The sequence below is a fragment of the Stegodyphus dumicola genome, chromosome 3, assembly GCF_044657685.1.
Source record: "Stegodyphus dumicola isolate Sdum_Otavi_A_Nest chromosome 3, ASM4465768v1".
In the NCBI taxonomy this organism is placed as follows: domain Eukaryota; kingdom Metazoa; phylum Arthropoda; class Arachnida; order Araneae; family Eresidae; genus Stegodyphus; species Stegodyphus dumicola.
Window position 1 is genome coordinate 199,597,849 of NC_140770.1, and position 19,825 is coordinate 199,617,673.

A 19,825-nucleotide genomic window follows, 5' to 3' on the forward strand; every position below is an offset into this window, starting at 1 on the left:
AAATGCAAAAGGAAGAATCAAATAAGTTTAATAAAAAAAAGTTATATTAATAAATATATACCAAATTCAATTAACATGGAGGAGCTAATTTTTTTAAAAACTAATAGTGCGATTTTTACAAACTTGGCACTTTGGCATAGTTGCCAGCGTTGGCAATTCACCAAGATTGAATTTTTTTCGAAATTCATTTCGTCTTAGAAGACTGTAAAAGATCCATTTCTTAAAATATGAACTGTATTTTGAAGATTTCAAAATAAAAATTTGAGGATTATAATTGCAAAAATATTTTAAATGTATGTGTAGAAAGGTTACATACCTTTGCCTTGACGTTCTGAGGGGATCGGCAGCAACAGCATTGGCAGAGGACGGGGTCTCGATAGCGAAGTTCGGGGGAACCTCATACAGGCAGTATATGCTCTCCTCCTCGTGATCACTCAGACAACTGGACGGCTTGAAGGGAAAAAGAAAAATATATAACATAAACGTTCACTTAAAATGAACATATTTGCAGATATAATATATATATAATGCACAGTGAAGCCTTTCACAGTGACAACCTCCTTAAGACAACAATCATCCCTAAAAGTAACAATTACTTTTGAAAGCGTAATTAAATAATGCCAGTGAACATCAACATACTCTCGAAGATTATCGTAGAAGATCGAAAGCATTGGAAGTTATGTTAGGGAGGTTTCACTGGTGAAAAAAGTAAAATTCATATACCAGTTACAGTTAGCTTATCTGCGAAAATGAATAATTATATTCAAGAGAAGCTGAAACAGATAACTGAAATAGTTGCGGGCAAAAACATCATGGACGAAAACGTTGTGAGAAAACAACGCAAGGCGAAAACATCGTAGAAGAAAAGAAACCAAAGAAAAAACGTCACAGCTTTAAAACATCGTCTTCACAAATAAAGCGGTTCAAAAACACCGTCGTTAAAAATTCGCAATAATCTAAATGAGCATAATTTTGATATGCGTTCCAATACTTTCGACGAATTTACGTAGTTGAAAATCATTTTTCAGTCTAAGAAGGAAAAAGCTGATTAAAGGTCATGAGATAAAATCTTTTTAATATTGATACATAGAATAAAAGTATATGAATGGGAAAAATCGGTTGATATTTCGAGACATGAGTGAACGAAAACAGCAGAACTAGCCACTCCTTATAGTTTACACAAAGCGGTAATTTTTCACTGATATATTTCTTCGACGATTTCTATTCGGATACTTCCAATTCTCCTGAGTAGGCTCTTCATAAAAGTATAAAAAATACAGAAAAGCATATATTTTGCCCTCTACACCGTCATCGAATGTAGAAACTAAAAGGAAGCAAAACAAAGTAGACACTTTTTTTAAATGTGAGCTTTGAGCACACTTTTATATAAATTTATAATTCCACAGAAATTATTCTAATTTACTTTTTGTAAAATTAAAATGTATTTTACATTGTAATTCTTCATATTCTAGAAGAATGTTAGTTCATGAAGTTGCATTGTAGAGACATTAGGTATATTTTTGAAAGCAGGAAAAACGAAAAAAAAAAAAAAACGCCTTCGCCAGGAATCGAACCACGGACCTCTGGAATACCGGCCCAGCGTGCAGAACCACTACACCACGAAGGCAAGCTAGAAAAGCGGGAGAAATACCTTACAACATGAACTGGCAAACAGAACTGCCCATGAATTTAAAATTATCATTAAAACTTGAATTACTACTCAAAATTTTTATTACACATTGCCCAATTTTTCATTCCGTATATATATTAATTAAAAGTCTGTTGCTCAGACTAGTTTCTATGACAAGGTAATATATTATGATGCGTTTTTTCAATACTAACTGGTTGTTATTTAAGGAAAAGGTCAATACTACTTACAAAATATCACTTCAAAACACATGCATAATTTTCTAAAGAATAATGAAATTATGTAAGCTTCCAACATTATTCTTTAAGAACATTAAACCGTGAAAACATCTGGGAGGTAAAACGCAGAAGAAGATCTTTGACTGTGTAGCATTTTCGAAAGTCTTACGTCTATAAAAATTATTTATTTGCGTGTTTGAAAATAACGTCATAAATACTTCTCTTAAATCGATTTCTTCTGATTTTTAATAGATAAAACTCTATAATGCTTAAAAAAGTGCAATTTAGAAATGTATGACACGTTGAAGAATGTACAATTAAGGATTTTAAAAGGAAAACTTTAAAAGAGTATAAAAAATATAATATAAAAATAAATATGTATATTGAAATAGTTTTAAGGTAGGCTGTTATGGTAAGTCTACCATTTAAATTGTAATATCCTAGCTAATTTAGTAGTTCTTGAGAGCTCTAATATCGAGGAATTATGTAGCGACTAATTGCAGAGTTCTATTCAGGAAACAGTCCGAAGAATTGTTAAATTTACCCTTTATCCAACTGAAAATAATTGACAGATGACCCCTTCTCGGGCTTACATTAAGCCTCCACCTGTGCTTTAGAAAATAAGAAACTAATGTAATACTAACTAAAATAAAACGAGCCGAAGCTGCGTAGAAATAACGGATAGAGTTGGCCCTTGTTGAAGATTACTAGCGAATACTAGCAGGCACCTAACAATAGGGCCAAATCACAAGAAGATTAGACTTTTAGCAACAACGTGACCAGATGTTTTCACGGAGCAGACACTTGCTTCTACGCTTTTCTAAGCTCATCTAGTGAAGTGATCGAGACTTCAACTCAAATACTTGTTTCTACCTCATTTACATAAAATGTAAGCCTGAAAACTCATCCTGATACGGAGACGTAGATGGAAGATGAAAAAGCAAAGGTTTGTTCCAGAATAAAAGTAACTATTAGAAAATTAAAATAAACCCTACAGAGTTTCCCAGAAATTATCGAAACAGAACATAAACTCTTATATTTAAAATGAGGTGTTAAAAAAAATTGCGAAATATTGGAGTGGGAGATTTCTTATGATATTATTTATCATAAATTACCGCCACGTGGACATTTGTGCACTTATTAAATAAAGAAAAGAATTAATATTCAAGGCGTAGCTGTGAATTTATTTTACTGCATCTTTAAAACTTGTAACAAATATTTCTTTCAGGCAACAACTTATATTTGGCCAGCACAGGAAATTCGCGAACTGAAGTCAATAAACACATCAAAGAGATTTCTTTCGAGGAAATAAATTTAAAAAAAATTTCTTTTTTAAAGCAAATAAGCGAATTCGAATAAGCCTCTCGTATTCCATTAATAAGTTTATGCATTAAAATATAAGCAAATTAACCTTAAACCGAAAACAACCTGTCAATTATTCCAAAGATATGATTTTTGCGATGACAAAGAGCAGTGGAAAGGAAAATCCTCAAATGTCAACCATCTGAGGCACACAAATGGCAGCGAAAGACTTCGCCAAGTCACGTACTTGAAGGGAAGGAAAAATTTGAAAAATAAAATAAAAAGGAAAGAAAAGCTGTCGAAATCCCTTTTTATAATGAAACGCCATTCTTCATTTGAACCCAGGTGGTCGAAGAAGAGTACACTACAAATAACGAAAATAACACCACCCGAAAGAAAGACTTCAAGTTAATGTATTCAAACAAAGAAGCCTCATCTTATTTTCTTCTTTCTGAATTAGGAGAGGGGAGATCCACCCCAAAAGAAAACCGAGAGGGAGGGTAACGCATCAGTCGGAATTCCCTTCTAATCAAATTTGGTCTTTTCAGTTCACAACGAATTTCTTCGCCCATCTTTCAAGTATCATTATCAGCCTTTATAAACGTGTTACCAAAGAGATGCCTGCCCCGTGCCATGAATATGGAATCGCCACCCAACTTCTTTGTTTGGCTATGGGAGGCGAGAACCTGAACTTGGATTACGATTAGGCAAACGATAGCTTTATCTCTGCTTGTATTTTTTCCTACCAATATTATTATTTATTATACTTAGAAAGAGAATTTCATCCTGGAAAAAGAATATGAGACACTGAGCGTAGTTTTAAACTGGCATTTGGAAGAGGTATGAGATGTCTCAACGGATCTATAGGTGATGCAGTACAGCGGATACAAAATCAAATTGCATCGGGCCGAATGCACAATCTGAAACCAGCTCAAGGGCCCATTTATTTATTTTCTTTTTTTAAATAAAAAAAATTTTACTAAACAATTTGAAATCTTATTTACTAAATATTTATTAAAACCTACATAAACGGTAATAATAATGACTCAGATGAAAAAATTTAAACTTATAAACCTTCCGAATGGAACAACGTGAGAATAAATAACGACAACCTATTATCTTTCTTTTATTTACTAAATTTTCTCTGACGCGTACAGAAAAAAATACATACATTTACATGTAAATAATTACAAACTTTTTTATTCATGACATTTCGATTTTGGCAAAGTTTGTACCTTGGAAAAAAATTATTAGAAACTGTCGTTATCATGAATTACAGATGCTCATCGATCTGCCCAGTTCTTTTTTCTTAAAACTTTATTTTCATCTGCGGGGGGGGGGATGTTTAGATATAAATGCATTCCCAAGCAAAGCTATTTTTTCTTTTTGAAAAATATAAAAAAGATCTATCAAATCTGTATCTTTAAATAAGATTTATATCACACATGCTTCGGGGACGCCAGTTTGAGACCACCAATATACACCATCTGGATAAAAGTATCTGGACACCCAGTGATACGGAATCGGAGAGTCATGAGGCATATAGTAATATGATGTTGGTTCCCCTTTTGCAATTTTTTTTGAAAGCCTGCACATGCCTGGGGAGACTCTCCACTAGTTTTTGATAGGTGGCCATAGGAATTGACTTTTAGGTGTCAAAGCAGCTGGTAGTGAGGATGGTGGATTTGGCTGGCTACGTAATCTGCGTTCTAAATTCGTTCCAAAGGTATTCTATGGCATTTATATCGGGGCTTTGAGAAGGCCAGTCCAGTATTTGAACACCATTTCGTCAAAACATGGCTGCGCAAGTCAGTCTCGATGCATGAATGGAGCAGTTATCCAACTGGAAGAGAAATAGGCCTTCCTCGAAATTTGCCAAAGAGTTGGGAAAGCAGCACTATCCAGAATGTCCACATATACCTCAGAATTCATGTTTCCAACCACAGAAATTAAGGAACCCAGGCCAAACCATGAAAAACAACCCCACACCATGATGCTGCCATCATCAAACTTTACTTATCGGCACAATGTAGTCACTTAAGCTCGTCTGGGTTTGGCGGATGCTCGCCGCGTCCAACTACAAGTCTGTAAAGCGAGATTCATCAAAAGGAGATTTCATGAAAAGAAATTACCGTTTCCAGTTTGCAATTGATTTCAACTACAAAATTATAACAGCAATATATCAAATTGGGATAGATAAATTGGTGCAGGAAATATTTTAACCTTTCATATAAATTTTACTGTACAACTCAAAAGACGAGATGATTTATAAACATTTACATAAGTTGACTTTTTCTAATAAAAAAGAATACAAGGAAATAAGAGTAGTTTTTTATTTTATAAAAATATGACGTACATATCATAAAGACAATAGCGATATTCGAATAGCATGTTCAAACAGTTATGCTAACTATATTAATAAATTATCTGGGAAGTTTCCAATTAGCATTATTGGAAATTCCGAAACCATTTCTCTGTTTCAAGAGCAACTTTAAATTCCAAAATGTCTCAAGAATTGAATACTAGTTTGAGATATTAGAGTATTTTGACATCACTTTGAGACTTGAATAGGGGAAGATAGCAGGTTTTAATTTTTTCAAAAATTAGTTTACTCGGCGCTACGGAATTACGGAGATGGAGCCTCAATTTTTGTGCCCAACCCCCTCGAGGTGTCGACGCAAGAGATGCCTACGTAGGCCGCACTCTTTCAAATTAATGACGCAGCCGCGGGGGTTTCTGAGAGTAATGATATTTCCATTTCATTTCGGAAGAATGACAAATATTTCACTTCGCTGCCTCTCCCTAAATTCATTTATTACTGGTATTATTCCTTCTCTCCGTCTATTCAGTACTTGTCGACAGAATGCCACATAAATAAAATACATTCATTCATTCAATATTCCTTTAATTTATTTCACCTGATTTGTTCATTTTGAGCATCCATTTCGCTACAAAACGATTTATGCTACCTTTTATGTACCTAACTGTAGAGCGAAGGAAATCAGTAAAAATGCAGATTACTACAATATGACGGATGTATTTGCTTAAAATTTTGTTTCCTTTTGGTTTCTCTTCAACTGTTTTCAAGATGAAGGATGACTGCAAGGTGTATCTAAGTAAATGTTTTATAAGTAATACAGAAATATTTATAAATAACAGGAACTCGCATTGCATTCGGAAAAATTTAGAGATTAATGTGCGAATTAAATAATTAAAAGTTATAAAATGAAGGGAAAATTATTTCATTACAAGAAATTTTAAATTTGTTTTATGTGCAAACTTATATTTCATAATACAAAAAGTATCAGTTATAAATTAATACTAAATACAAAATACTTAAGGAAAATTATTTGAGCTTGTTTATGCATGTGTTTTCCCTAAATTATGCTTAATTTTGTTTTCAACAATTAATTGGGAAAGAAAATTAATTTTCGAGAAAGGTGATTGTCAGATAAGCTATCTATGAAACCACAACAACATGGCTGGATACAATATCGCATTCATGCGCGTAATTCCTGATAATTAAAGCACACTTTGCTCGAATTTTAGAGAATTACTCAGTAAGATAATTAGTTAGAAGTACTCAATTATAGAATTAAATATTGAAAACAATATTATCTTCATTAGGTCAACTGGAAAGGGAGTATTATATACCCAGCAACTAGGTATCTGAGGAAGGTAAATTATAAATTGCATAAATGTTATACGCCTCGAAAAATGTAATATTTTGTATGAATAGTATACATATCGGCAGATGTTATATGCTATATAATTTTACGCATCTGTTTAGAGAGAGAGAGAGTATACGTAATAAATGTTATACGTGTTGTATACGTTATATATCTCGAGGCAAAACATTTTATTGTTGCCACGCTGCTCGAAAATTAGAATAAAGGGCATTTATTGCTCAGCAAAAATACAGAAAGTTTTTAAACATCTAAAAGTAAAAAAGTGCTCTTTCGATGATGTGTACGGAGAAATGGAAAAATGCACTTAAACGACAGCAGTCACCTTTCAGAAAAGTGTCAGTACGGGATATGTTCACGATGACGTGCAATGCAACTTTCCACGCGTCGTGTCATAGTTCCAGCAACATTATCCAGCAGTTGTTGAGGCAATTGAACCGATTCCTCTGTCAATGCACGGTTGAAAGTGTTCTTGTTCGTTGGAGGATATTTTCGATCAGCAAGTCGCATTCCCAGAGCAGCCCAGACATTTTCAGTGGGATTTAAATCTGGAGAACGTGCTGGCCGTATGTGGCGTTGAATATTCCCACTGCCTAGGCAACCCTGAATAGCGAGTGTTCGATGATATGGCATTATGTCGTCTAAAAAAGAAATTTATCACTGAAAGCGCCATGGGAAACGCAAACATGAGGTAAAAGAATTTCATCAATCTATCGTTCGCCAACGTATAGCCCGACTGTAACCACATATAGGGCCGTGTAGTTATTGATTATAATGCCGGCGTATACTGCATCTCGGACCCTTTCATATATATTTTCTGGACGATAAGCAGTACCACACAATAGTTAATTTTTTATGTAATAGTTCATTTCTTCAGTAAACAAAAGGGTGTATTGCAACAAGTATAACTGGTGCAGTTACTATAATAGCACTGTTTCTAAAACATTCAGTTAATCCAAATGTATAATGAATACCGCTATAAGTTAATTCAATGTTTTTTTTAACAAATTTTTGTATACAAATTCAATATGCAATAATACCCCTATTTTATAAAATTCTAATTCTCTGCATCATCTGTATGATGGGTATTAGTTAGTATTTATGTATATTCTCATGTTATCTTCTACTGTACATTAAGTATTAGTTATTTTTATGTATATTCTAGTGTAGTATTCTAATAGCAGTTTCATAATCAATATTGTAAGAATGATATTATTAACCCTTTGGGTGCTCTGAATCAGACGTTGGCCTTGGCCCTTGGCGTCTTGTGCGAGACCCTCGTGTGACCGCAGCTCTCACACGGCTCTTGACAATGGTGGACGTGGTGCTGCACCGATTAACCTTCATGGTAAAGGAACAGTGCCCACGTCGCTTGTCACACCAGATGAGCTGGCGTCTGCAGTCCGATCACAGACTGAATCACTCTCATCTGAGAACAATACGCGAGTCCAGTCCTGTTCATTCCGACTGTGATGCTCGCGACACCATTGCAAACGGGCAGTATGGTGCTGTTTGGACAATAGAACACACAAAGAGGTCTGTTGGCAGCAAGAAACTCATTCACCACCTAATGAGCTGTAATACGCCGGCTTCTTTTTGCCGATAGAGAAATGTATGTGTTTGCTGCAGGCGTCGAACATCTAAAATGACCTTTCCTACGATGCTGACCACGCATTTTGTTGCTTTACATGCTCTCCACAGCCATAAAACAACGCTGTGGAAGATGCTGAACTCCCTGGAAACAACTGTTATTTTTCGTCCTTCTTCGATCTTTCCAATGATACGGCCACGAGTAAATCAGCTAAGTGATATTGGAAAGCTATATTGAAAATTTCAAGATCACCAATTAAATCATTATAAAACTTTCGCTTGGTATAACAATTGTCCACACGCGTCAAATAATTTAAATTTTTATTAGCGCTCCAAGTGAGAAACATTCAAAGAAATGAAAATTTCCATCCGCACACCTCTTCTTACTTGTATCTTGCACTTATTGCCGCCTTTAATTTTGTGGTTGTAGTGGGAGATAGTGCTGTCTAGCTTTAGCACACATCCAGCAGTGTATATAAGTAATCTTTGATATTTCATAAAAAATAAATAAAAGCTGAATAAAAAACTTGTAAAAATAAAAATGATACGACGTAGTCCAAAATAATACCACGCTCATTGGAAATTTTAAAGCAAAAGGCGAAGTTCTGAATCATGCGTTCTCAAAGTGGTCGTTGTCGACTACCGGTTAGGCGCTGAAGAAATCCAGCCAAAGAGCTTTACTAGTCTCAGATGCAGTAAATGGACATTGAAAAGTAAGATGGGAAATAAAAATAATCTAGGAAAATTTTGTTGCTTAAACCCTTTTAAAACAAATATTTGAACCTTCATTTGATAATATTACAGCTACATATCTTTACAAGAATCACGCCAAATCATATCACGCGATCCTTTATCCAAGTTATTCCAAATTCCATGTAGTTTCTCTTTTCTGTTAAAAGAGATCAGAAATTACAAATTATTAGTCGTCTGAAAGCATAATTACTTTATTAATATTATATTAAGCACAATTATTTTATTGATTACGTATTTGCTGTTAAAATTAAAAAGCAGCTCCGCACTTGCCGCTTCACACATGCGCACTGAATATGTGTATCTGCTAGCTTGCCACACACGCTACTGCTGAAACATTCATTTAAGATTGCAGTTGTTTATGCTCGTTTAAAATGTTTCACACAATTGAAAATTCCGCAGTTTGCAAGTCTCTCTCTCTCTCTCTTTTTTTTTTTTTTTTTTTTTTACATTTTCAACAGCCAAAATTTATCGGCAGATTTTCGAAATGTCTGGGTACAACGGTATGGGCGATGGGATAGTAAAATAATGGATTAGGACATTTTAAACATGGCAGTTAAAACATGCGTGATCTGGGATGAAGCTTGCGACTGTCATTAATGATGACCTGCAGAAAAGTTCATGAAACTTCGTAGTAAGTATCTGTTAAGTATCTGTTTTCCCGAGCTTTTTATCAAGTTTCAAGAAATGTTCTGCATGAAATTGTTACAAAACGTTTAACTTATAAATTTCTAAATGGCCGTGCGGCAGTGCTTATAAAATTCCACGTGTTACTATTGTTGAGCTAAAAAATTAAAATTTTAATGAATGAGCAGTTTATCAATAAGTTTACCACAGCAGAAAACAAAATGCTTTTAACATCACAGAGTTGGCGTGTACTTAAAATTTACACTTCCCATGATACAAAATTATAGGTAACATAATTTAAGAATATTGACTTCAATAATTAGAAAATACTGGAAATGAAGCAAGAATGCCAAAAACTAATTAAATATAAGCAGACGATTTTCAACAATTTTACACAGTACAGAAAATGCTGATGAAACTACCAACTGTGATTCCATACATTCAACGCAAGAACAAATATATTTACAATTAAAAAAAATCTTTATTTACTGATTAAATATTTTTTCCGAACTATCAAAGAAAAAAAAAAGTTGGAATTTAGAAGCTGATCGTACGAAAAAATACATACCTTATTACAGGTGGAAATTGTATTAAAACATAGATTAAGGCCTAGGATTTTATGTAAAAATAAAGTTGTTAAACATATTCTCCTTTTTTTAAGTAATACCAAAACGGTAATTTCTTGAAAATTATACCTCGCATATACCTAAGTGCATGCTACTATGGGAATCTTTGGCGTTCGTTATTATAAATTATATGGGAAACCTTTAATCGTTATCATTCTGTTTCTGCAATGTGTGACCATATTTCATTAATAAATTGTAGAGCGAAAATGCATTAAATACCTAATTTGTTTGTGCATTTTCAGTCAATACCTACAGATTATATTCAAAAGACATTTAATGTATCATAGGTGCTGAGCAAAGTAAGTCTCGAAAAGGAAGCAGTGAAACAAAAAAGATTGAGAAACTATACTACACGACATTACTTCCCTGGGTCCATTAATACGGAAAATTTAAAGCACCATGTACTAAAAATATCCAAGAGATCGTAATTCACAGAATACGTAATTCAGAAACTTTCCAGAATGTCTTATTTTATAATCCTGGAATCGCAGTAGAAAAGTTTTCTTTTTATGAGAAACGATATGCTCGCGCCGAATAATTTTATTCTATGGAAAATGTTTTCGGTTTTATTTCTCAACACTGATGCGATTCGAGTTTGACAATATTCAAAGAAAATAAAATAAATATTAAACACAAACAAATAAAATCTTATTAATTAAACAAATCAAAATAAATAAATAAATAAATAAAAACATACGATATAAATAAAATGCATAAATATAAAATTCTGCTTGTCTTTAGACATGGAGATGAAATAGCATTCATGCTTTTATGGGATATAAATTCATTCTACCTTTGTTTAAAAAAAATTCAGAGTATTTTTGATTTAAAAAGGATTTTAATGTCTTAATGTAACTTGCGAGGAGATTCTTTTGCATTTATAGTCCAATAAGCAATAAAGAGCGAATTTAAGCGAACAATTTCATTTCTTATTTATGCACTCGAAATAAAAGGAAAGTACATCTTTATTTTTATTTCTACCTATCAGTAAAAGAATTCTTATTACAGAGAAATTTTACGATTTGAGATACTGTAACGTTAAACTTACCGAATATTTCCCTGGCTTGAAGTTTCGATTAGCTTTTAAGGACAGACTATCACTTTGGGGCTGAAAAGGAAATAAGCAAAATAAAATTGATTAAAAAAGCACTTAAGAGGAACTCATACACTAACATATTCGATTTTCAAGTATTTCATATAGTACATATTCCCATAACATAAAACCCCTTTTAGAAAAATATGAAGACTATTTGTAATTTTATTGAGAAAAGTGTCGGGCAGCAAAAATATCGCGGACGAAAACAACGCAAGGCGAAAACGTCGTGGTGCAAAATATCGTGGGAGAAAATAAAGCAAAGGGAAAACGTCGCAGTTCTAAAACATTGTGGCACAAAATATCATCGGCAAAAATAAAGCGGATCAAAAATTTTCGCAATTTAAAAACATCGTCGACGAAAATATCGTGGTAAAAAGTAAAGTACCTACAAATCATCGCATAACAATAAGATCGCAGACATGCGTTTTTCAGGCTTTAATTGCTGCAAAATTTAATAATTGTTTAATGTTGTAAAAACTTGCATAATAGTTTGTGCGAGCAAGATGTAAAGAAGGATAATTTTTGCTTCCATGTTTTTTATTAGCTAATAAATATTTTCTGAAAATGTAAAATGGAAACTTAAGTACAGAAAAGTAATGCAATTTATAGCATTTAATAGAATTTCAAACTGACATAGTTAACTAACAAAGCTCAGGTACTTGCAGGTATTTGCAGGTACTTTATTCTTTTACCACGATATTTTCGACGACGATGTTTTTAAACTGCGAAGTTTTTTGAATCGCTTTATTTTCGACGATGATATTTTAGAACTGCGATGTTTTCTCTTTACTTTATTTTCTCCCACGATGTTTTGTATCACTACGTTTTCGCCTTGCGTGGTTTTCTCCACGACGTTTTTGTCCGCGACGTTTTTGTTGCGCTGTAATCCGCCATGTGTGTCTAATAATTAAATAATAGATATTAAAGTAATGCAGTTACGCAGAATATGTTTCATTTGATGAAGAGATGCACAGTTATTTTTCTACATGCAGTAATCATCATTCATTCAAAATAAAGGCACACATAGCTTGAATTTCAACAGAATATTGAAATTCAGATTGCCATTGTCTGTATATAAAACTAATGTCTACAAAAGTTTTTTTCCTTCTTGATATTATTACGATATTTCACATTACTTTTCTATCAAATAAATTAATGTATTCTTTTGATAGTATTAGCCAATTTAACAAAGGCAGGTATGCTTAATTATACTGGCAACAACTTATCCACTTAAAAATAAAAAAATTGATCAATTTATTGGAGAAGGGAAACCGATTGTTTGGATATATAAAAACACTAGCTGTTACCCCTCTTGCGTTGCAGTGCTCTTAAAGGAAAGAAAGTGTTTGTGTTTTAATTCTGTTTACTGAAGTGCTTTTTGCATACAGACTATTTTTTTTTTTTTCCATCTGGTGCGTACACGAATGAATCGAAAGGTTTTCCAACACGTAAGCTGGCCACATACATTGCCCAGTGCCCATGTGAAAAGACCGGATTTTTCAAATTTAGTCCACACTTTTGTAGCGATTGTCCCTGTGCTTTGTTGATGGTCATTCAAAATTCGGAAACATCAAACGTTTAAATTCGAATGGCATGTCTGTCGGAATCATTGGTATACGTGGCTGTTAGCCGGCATGCGTTGCAATGCTACGTAAAGGAAAGAAAGCGTTTGTGTTTTAATTCTGTTCATTGAAGTGCTTTTGGATAAACGATACTTTTTTATTTTCTATTTGGTACGAAAAGTTTCACTTTTCCACCCGCGCAACACATTCCTGGTGTTTCAATCTTAAATTTGTGAGTTCTGCAATATAAGTATAATTTATTCATCTTTCCAGCGACCACACTTGGATGAAAAGACTGTAATCATAATACGCATCATGATGGAATGCACTAAGATTTAAATCAGCGTGCAGTGTTCGTCTGGATCGAGCAGTACGTAATAGAACGCTTTCCAGTCATGCTTCTCCTTGCTCTCTTGCTTCGAATGACAGGCTTGAGCAGTGAGTACTCGAATGTTTTCCAGTCTTGACTCCCATTGCTCGCCTGTTTCAGACGAACGGGCTTGAGCAGTGCGTACTCGAATGTTTGTAGCCTTGTTTCCAGTAGCTTGCCTGTCTCAGACAAACGGCCTTGAGCAGTGCTTACTTGAATGTTTCCCAGTCTTGCTTCCCGTTGTTAGTTGTTTCTAAAGCTCGTGATGCCTTTTTCTTTCGCGCTTGAGGTGTAGATTGAGCAATCGATTTTCGTTTCGGTATCATAATTGATTTCATAGAGAAAATAATGCTTTGTGACGACTATTACAAATTTACTTTCAAAAAGAAAAGAAAATCCGTGTGCAATAACACGCAAGATAATGTGTGAAAAATTAAATTTGCGCTTTGCTAAACGATAACATACTTTAAAATATTTTAATTTGAGCAGCGGTAACACATTCTCTTAAATAGTAGAGTTTGCTTATTAAATATGGGACAAATTAATACCATTACGTTTTCCCGAGTGGCAACACATTTTTTTTTATATCGCCAAGTTTACTGATTAAATTTGAAACATCTTACGCTTTGCAGAGTGGCGACGCAAAAGCTTTTAAATCGCTGAATTTTCAATCAAAAGTTCATTAAATTAGCGTAAAATATATGTATATAAAAAGGCTAATTTATGAGAAAATTTACGTAGACAGTGGCCTTCCTCTTATTTTGAAGGTCGAGTGAGGGAAGTTTCATAAAGATCGGAATTAAACTGTAGATTTACATAAAAGACAAACAACCATTCACTTTCATATATATAGATTAAGAGTGACAAACTGACTTTTGTTCAAATATGTAAAATCAAGAAGAGTGAAAAATTAGCAAAATATTATATAATAATTAAATATTCGGTCATTGCTTATTAATTACAATGGCTTTATATTTAGTACAAGTCATTATTCTTAAGCAGAAATAACACTGCAGGCCAACACACTACAGAGCCAACTTAAATTGTATATTGTGTATTCTCGCATAAATACTGGGAAATATCTCCTGGAATAATAAGCCATTATTTATTTCAAGGCTTCACATGGAATCAGTGTCATATAATCTTTGTAAACAGTCTTGCAGGTAAAATTATACTTATTTCCTCTGTAAAATCACGTAAAAAGATTCAAAATAGCTTTTAAAATGTAGTTAACATGAAAATATTTATACCACTAAATCGTAAAGCTGAAAATCTAAATAAGTTCATAGAATACTATGAGCGCTTACGTGAAGTACTTAGTTCTTAGATTGTTAGATGATAAAGTTCTTAAATTCTTCAAAAATTAATAAATGATACTGTTAATCTTTTCCTAAAGTTTCAAAATTGATTACAAATGTGAAATTTGGTTTATAATAATTGTTCGCCTCACCGCTGCCCTCAATAAAAAAAACCTTGCATTTTGTATGCGGCCAGAGGACTACGAGTTGGCTATCACTGATAAAAATCGTAAGCTATTAGATGTTCCTGCTCTCCCATTATCGTAGATTATTTTGACAAATACACAAATTTAACTACTACTATTGACTGCGTATGCTAATAAGTTTTCGTAACGTCACTGAACACATTGTATAACTATGTATGTCATAGACGACTATGCCATAGACGACACTAACATATGGAATCCTATACCACATATTCATTAGAAGATCCTTATCATACAAATACAGAACCAAACCATGCCCATCAGCAATGATGTCCTTCAAATGTGAGAAATGTTCCTTTGCATCAAAATAAGCTCTGAGCTATTTTAACAGAGTTTGTAAAAAATATTGAATACACTCGAATATAATGATGAAGGGCGTGAAAAGCACCCTTTAGTTGCGTTAAAGCTCATTAATCTAACTACAGGCAGAGGCATCTTAGGATCTTACTTCTGTAGGTTAGTATGGTAGAAATGTTAGGAAATGCATAAATATCAGGATGGCGATGATAGTTATACTATGTTCTAAGTTTACTTATTTTAAGTAAGCAGTGAATTTGAGCATTAGATTAACACTTATGTTAGACCACGAAAACTTATTTCATTAAATACCGTCATCTTGGAAAAGACCCTGCTGTTTATCCCTGTTAATTTATAAGGTATTTTCTCCCTGCTTTCCGCAGGCCTTCGTAGTGTAACTGGAAACATAATCGACGCGTATTCGAGAGATCCTGGGTTCAAGTACCGCGGAGAGCACTGCACACTTTTCCCCGTCTCCTGTTTTTTTTTTTTTTTAAACTATTAAGACTAGTGGCGCCTGAACTAAAAGGTGACAGACAATAATTTGTCACCACCAGTATTTGGCGATTCAGTCCCCTTACCCCCAGTCGCCTTTTAAAAGGGAAGGTATATAAGGTATTTTCTCCCTCCTTTCCGCATGCCTTTGTGGTGTATTTGGAAGTATACTCCACGATTATTAGACAGGTCAGGGTTTGATTAGTAAGTCAAAAAAAGTAAGTACAAAAAAATCTGAAAGGATTCAGATTTTAAATTATGTTCAAAGGAGCGTCTTTTTTTTTTTTTTTTTTTTCTTTTTTAACGTTTTGTGTATTACCTTTATTTATTAAATATCATGTTTTCTGCACTTAAACCATAGCATTCAGTTCAAGAGCAATGTTGCAACATAATTTTAAAATGAGCACATCTTTAGAATTTCCGATACACAGTTCCGCACGCTGGAAATAGAAAGGTTTTATTTCCCCCCGTAGAGTGTTGCCATTGCTCGGTTTTAAATCGTTGAGTTTGTTAATCACAAATTCGGTAAAGTTTTACAAAATATGAAATCGATAATAAAACAAATTCCAAATTTCAAATTTGGGCTTTCAGATGCCCATATTCGCAGTAGGATTACGTCTTTCGAAATTGGATGGCTCTAGGTACCGTTGTTTTATCACCATGCGAGAAACATACATACATTTATGTAGATGCTTCATTATTTAATTTCTTCAACTATAATACAGGGCGATAGTATTTGGTGGTAGCGATTTGAAAAGTGATACAGCCTTTTAAAGTTTTCAACGCAAAATCGCAAAACGAAAACAATAGTCCTTCAGGGGCAAAGCCCTTTTGGAATAAAAAAACCCTACAAATATATAGTTCATGAAGAATATAGGGTTAGTAGCTTAATTTTTATATTAAGAAGGGATTAATTTCGTTATAGCACTTAAAATATTCTTATTTTTCAAAAATCAAAGAAAACAAAATGCCAGACAGCACTATTTTCATCTATTTTTGACCTTCTCGGGATGAAATTCAACAAAAATTTTTATTTATTGAATCAATCGATGGTTAACTCTTGAACGACTTGTTGTAGAAAAGTGTAGTGTTGTTTTATTCTGAAACGTAATTGATTGATGATTTGCTATTATTTTAAATTAAAAGTTTTACTATTACTAATTTTATGTTCAGGTAACACATGCTCCCATGAATATTCATTACTAGATGAGCGCGAACTTGTCGTTGGCCACAGGCCTTTAATAGTTTAATAGTAGCGGTGACACCACAACTTTGCACAACTACAAACTTACTAATTTCCGGGAGGCTGGGCAGATGAAATTCTTGAATCTCATAATCTATTTTACCTTATCTCCAGTATATTCAAAGCACGTTTTGCCTTAAGTGCTCCTAACCGTCAAAGACACAATAGTTACAAGAATTCATACCTTGGCTTATCATATTGACAGATACTGGACAAATTTAAATCGTATCTCTTATATCCAAACGTCATCTTTATCGCCACCAAATAGGAAATATGAATGAAACTGTAATATCAGCCTTCACTTAGGTCTTAGCAAAACAAATTTTAGTCATATTTTTAACATATTTTATATCATTCATTTATTTAAGTTTTGAAACAAATTTAAACAGATAATTTTCTACTAAGTTTGATTTACAGAATTTTATACGACATATTTTGCAATCGTTTTTAATACGTGTTTGTAGTGTTGTTTAATTATGATAAAAGAATTCTCGTTTTCCATGATAATTAACTCCATACATGAACGTAATTTTTTACTACTTCATCTATTTTATCAAATGCCGCTTTTGGGCTTGGGAAAACGGGTTTAGGAAAAAAGAGAGAGAGAATTTTCCGTAGGAAAATAATCAAGAAAGATAAGGCTATGAAAATGATTTTGTTTTGAAATAACTCTTTTCAAATATGCAGTCGTAATTTTCAATAACAGGTCATTTTTCTGAGGAAAAATATTTCGAAGCTCCATCTCTTCACCGGGTGACAAAGAAACTCTTCAGACATCAAGCGACATTAATCAGCAGAATCTAAAAACAGCCTTGTTTTGCAGTTTCTGGCAGGAAATACTAAATAAAAGCATGCGTATTATAAATAATTCCACCTACTGAATGTTATCTAGATTCCTGAACTCGGAATAATGAATTCATTGATGAGAAACAGCTAAGTGCAGACACGTTTGCTTTTATTGGACGATAGAGGAAAACCTCAAACAGTTTCAGTTCAACTGAATTTTATTAACCACGTGTTAAAATATAACTACATCTACATAAAATAACATTTTTTATTCTGAAATTGAATTTTTAGGAGCTGCAGTTTTGCTTTATTTCCAACTATCGGCTAGCAGTTCTAAAATAATATTTATATGAAAAATTTCATAAATTTTTCTCACCGGATCTGTGAGAGTTTATTATTATTTTTTTTTCTTTTTTTTTCTGTACTATATCCGATTTCTTCTTCAGGTGTCTATCTATTAATACATACTTTTCTGCGATGATTTCATAACATATTTAGAGATTAATTAAAAAAAATTGTGCTTAAAATATCTACCTGATGCTACAAAAAGAAATACTGGCTTAAAATTACAAATTCATTTTTCCGCTTTTAGTCCTAATTCTGAAATAATCAAATTAAGTGTCTGATTAGGAATTAAAAGAATGAGAAGAAAGCAGATCAGATTTATTTATGTAAAAATTATTTTTAAGTTATTGAGGCAACAGCAAATAACATAAAGTCATCTGCAATTGTCGAGTTTATTGTGCAGTTTTATTATTAATGACAGATAAAGAATATAAGTAGAGTTTGTCTCCTTAAGTGGCCGCGGTACACGAAACACGGTTTCCTAAGCCCGGAGCCCTATCTCAGACTAACAAGATATGTGATAAACGTAGCATGGAAAAATAACGCAAAAACAGAATAGCATTTCAGATAGCAATACGAACGCATTTCAGATAGCAATACGAAAAACGATAGGAAAAACGATAGGATTCGTAATAAGGGCTACACGAGATGAAGCATGTTGGTCGATGTCAAAGCTTGTATAGTGTTACGAAATGTACAGGCGCGGTAAGATGGCTTCCCCGCAAAGCAGTTTTAGGGTTGCCATAAAATAGCAAGGAAGGCAGTTTTGCCACGTTTGGCGAGAAATCGGCCATTTGGCGACATGCCATGGACGAATGGAGAACCTTCTGGAACGAATTCTTACCGCTTTAGACCAGAATGTTCTCGAACACAAACCGAAAGCTACATATATAAACCCTGCTGGTCAGTTAGTGTGAGTGTGCCTCGTCTAGCGAGCTGATAGTCAGTCAGAGTGTGAGTGTGTCTCGTAAATGCGAGATAGTTAGTCTGTGCGGAGTTGATCGAATTGACATCCGGGCAGCGAGTGCCGAGTGGGTCATCGAGTGCCTCGAAGAGTCTTTTGGTGTATCGCGGTTCGTGCATCGTCGAGAGAGTGTGTTAAACTCCGGGAGCCATTGAACCGAAGAGTCGGGAGCTGTGCTCTGTGTGTCGTCGAGTGCATCGCAAGTTGTAGCGAGGAGAGTAGGAGAGTCTCGAGAGTAAGTGGAGTTCCAAGAACGACCGAGCAGAGTCGGGAACTGTTTACCGGTTTACTTTGCCGGTTTGTCATTTCGCATTATATAGATTGCATAGGAAATGTGTGAAATATGAATCGTTTCATACATTACCGGCAAGTTTTAGGCATTATATGCATAGGCCGGATTTCAAACTTTGTTGGTAACATATATAAGTAGTGTTTCCCACTTTTGATGAGATTCTAATCTTTGCGGAGGGGCATATTTCCTTTTTTTTCTTTTGTTTTTGGTAAGAATGAGCTTTTATAACAACTTAAATGTCAAACAGATTTTATTAGATGCTGTTGCAGATTTCTTATGGCTTTATGTATCAATTAATCCCTTTGACAAAGGAGCTACTATATTTGGGTATCTTTAAAGAATTACCTTCAAACTTTTTGTTTCAACAAACTGAATGCTATCTTCTAGAATTTACATTGCATCTAAAATAAGTCTTCTTTTCATG

The 19,825-nt window shown here is 33.8% G+C and overlaps 1 protein-coding gene across 1 annotated transcript in view; it reads right to left on the reverse strand.

Moving 5' to 3' along the window:
* Positions 1-19,825, reverse strand: part of LOC118193437 (uncharacterized) — a 421,049-nt gene that overhangs the window by 396,527 nt on the left and 4,697 nt on the right. The window contains exons 3-4 of the mRNA XM_085812477.1: positions 11,496-11,555; positions 317-450 (exon numbers count right to left, since the gene is read on the reverse strand). Coding sequence (XP_085668603.1) covers positions 317-450; positions 11,496-11,555 — 194 coding nt within the window. The remainder of the gene's footprint in view (positions 1-316; positions 451-11,495; positions 11,556-19,825) is intronic.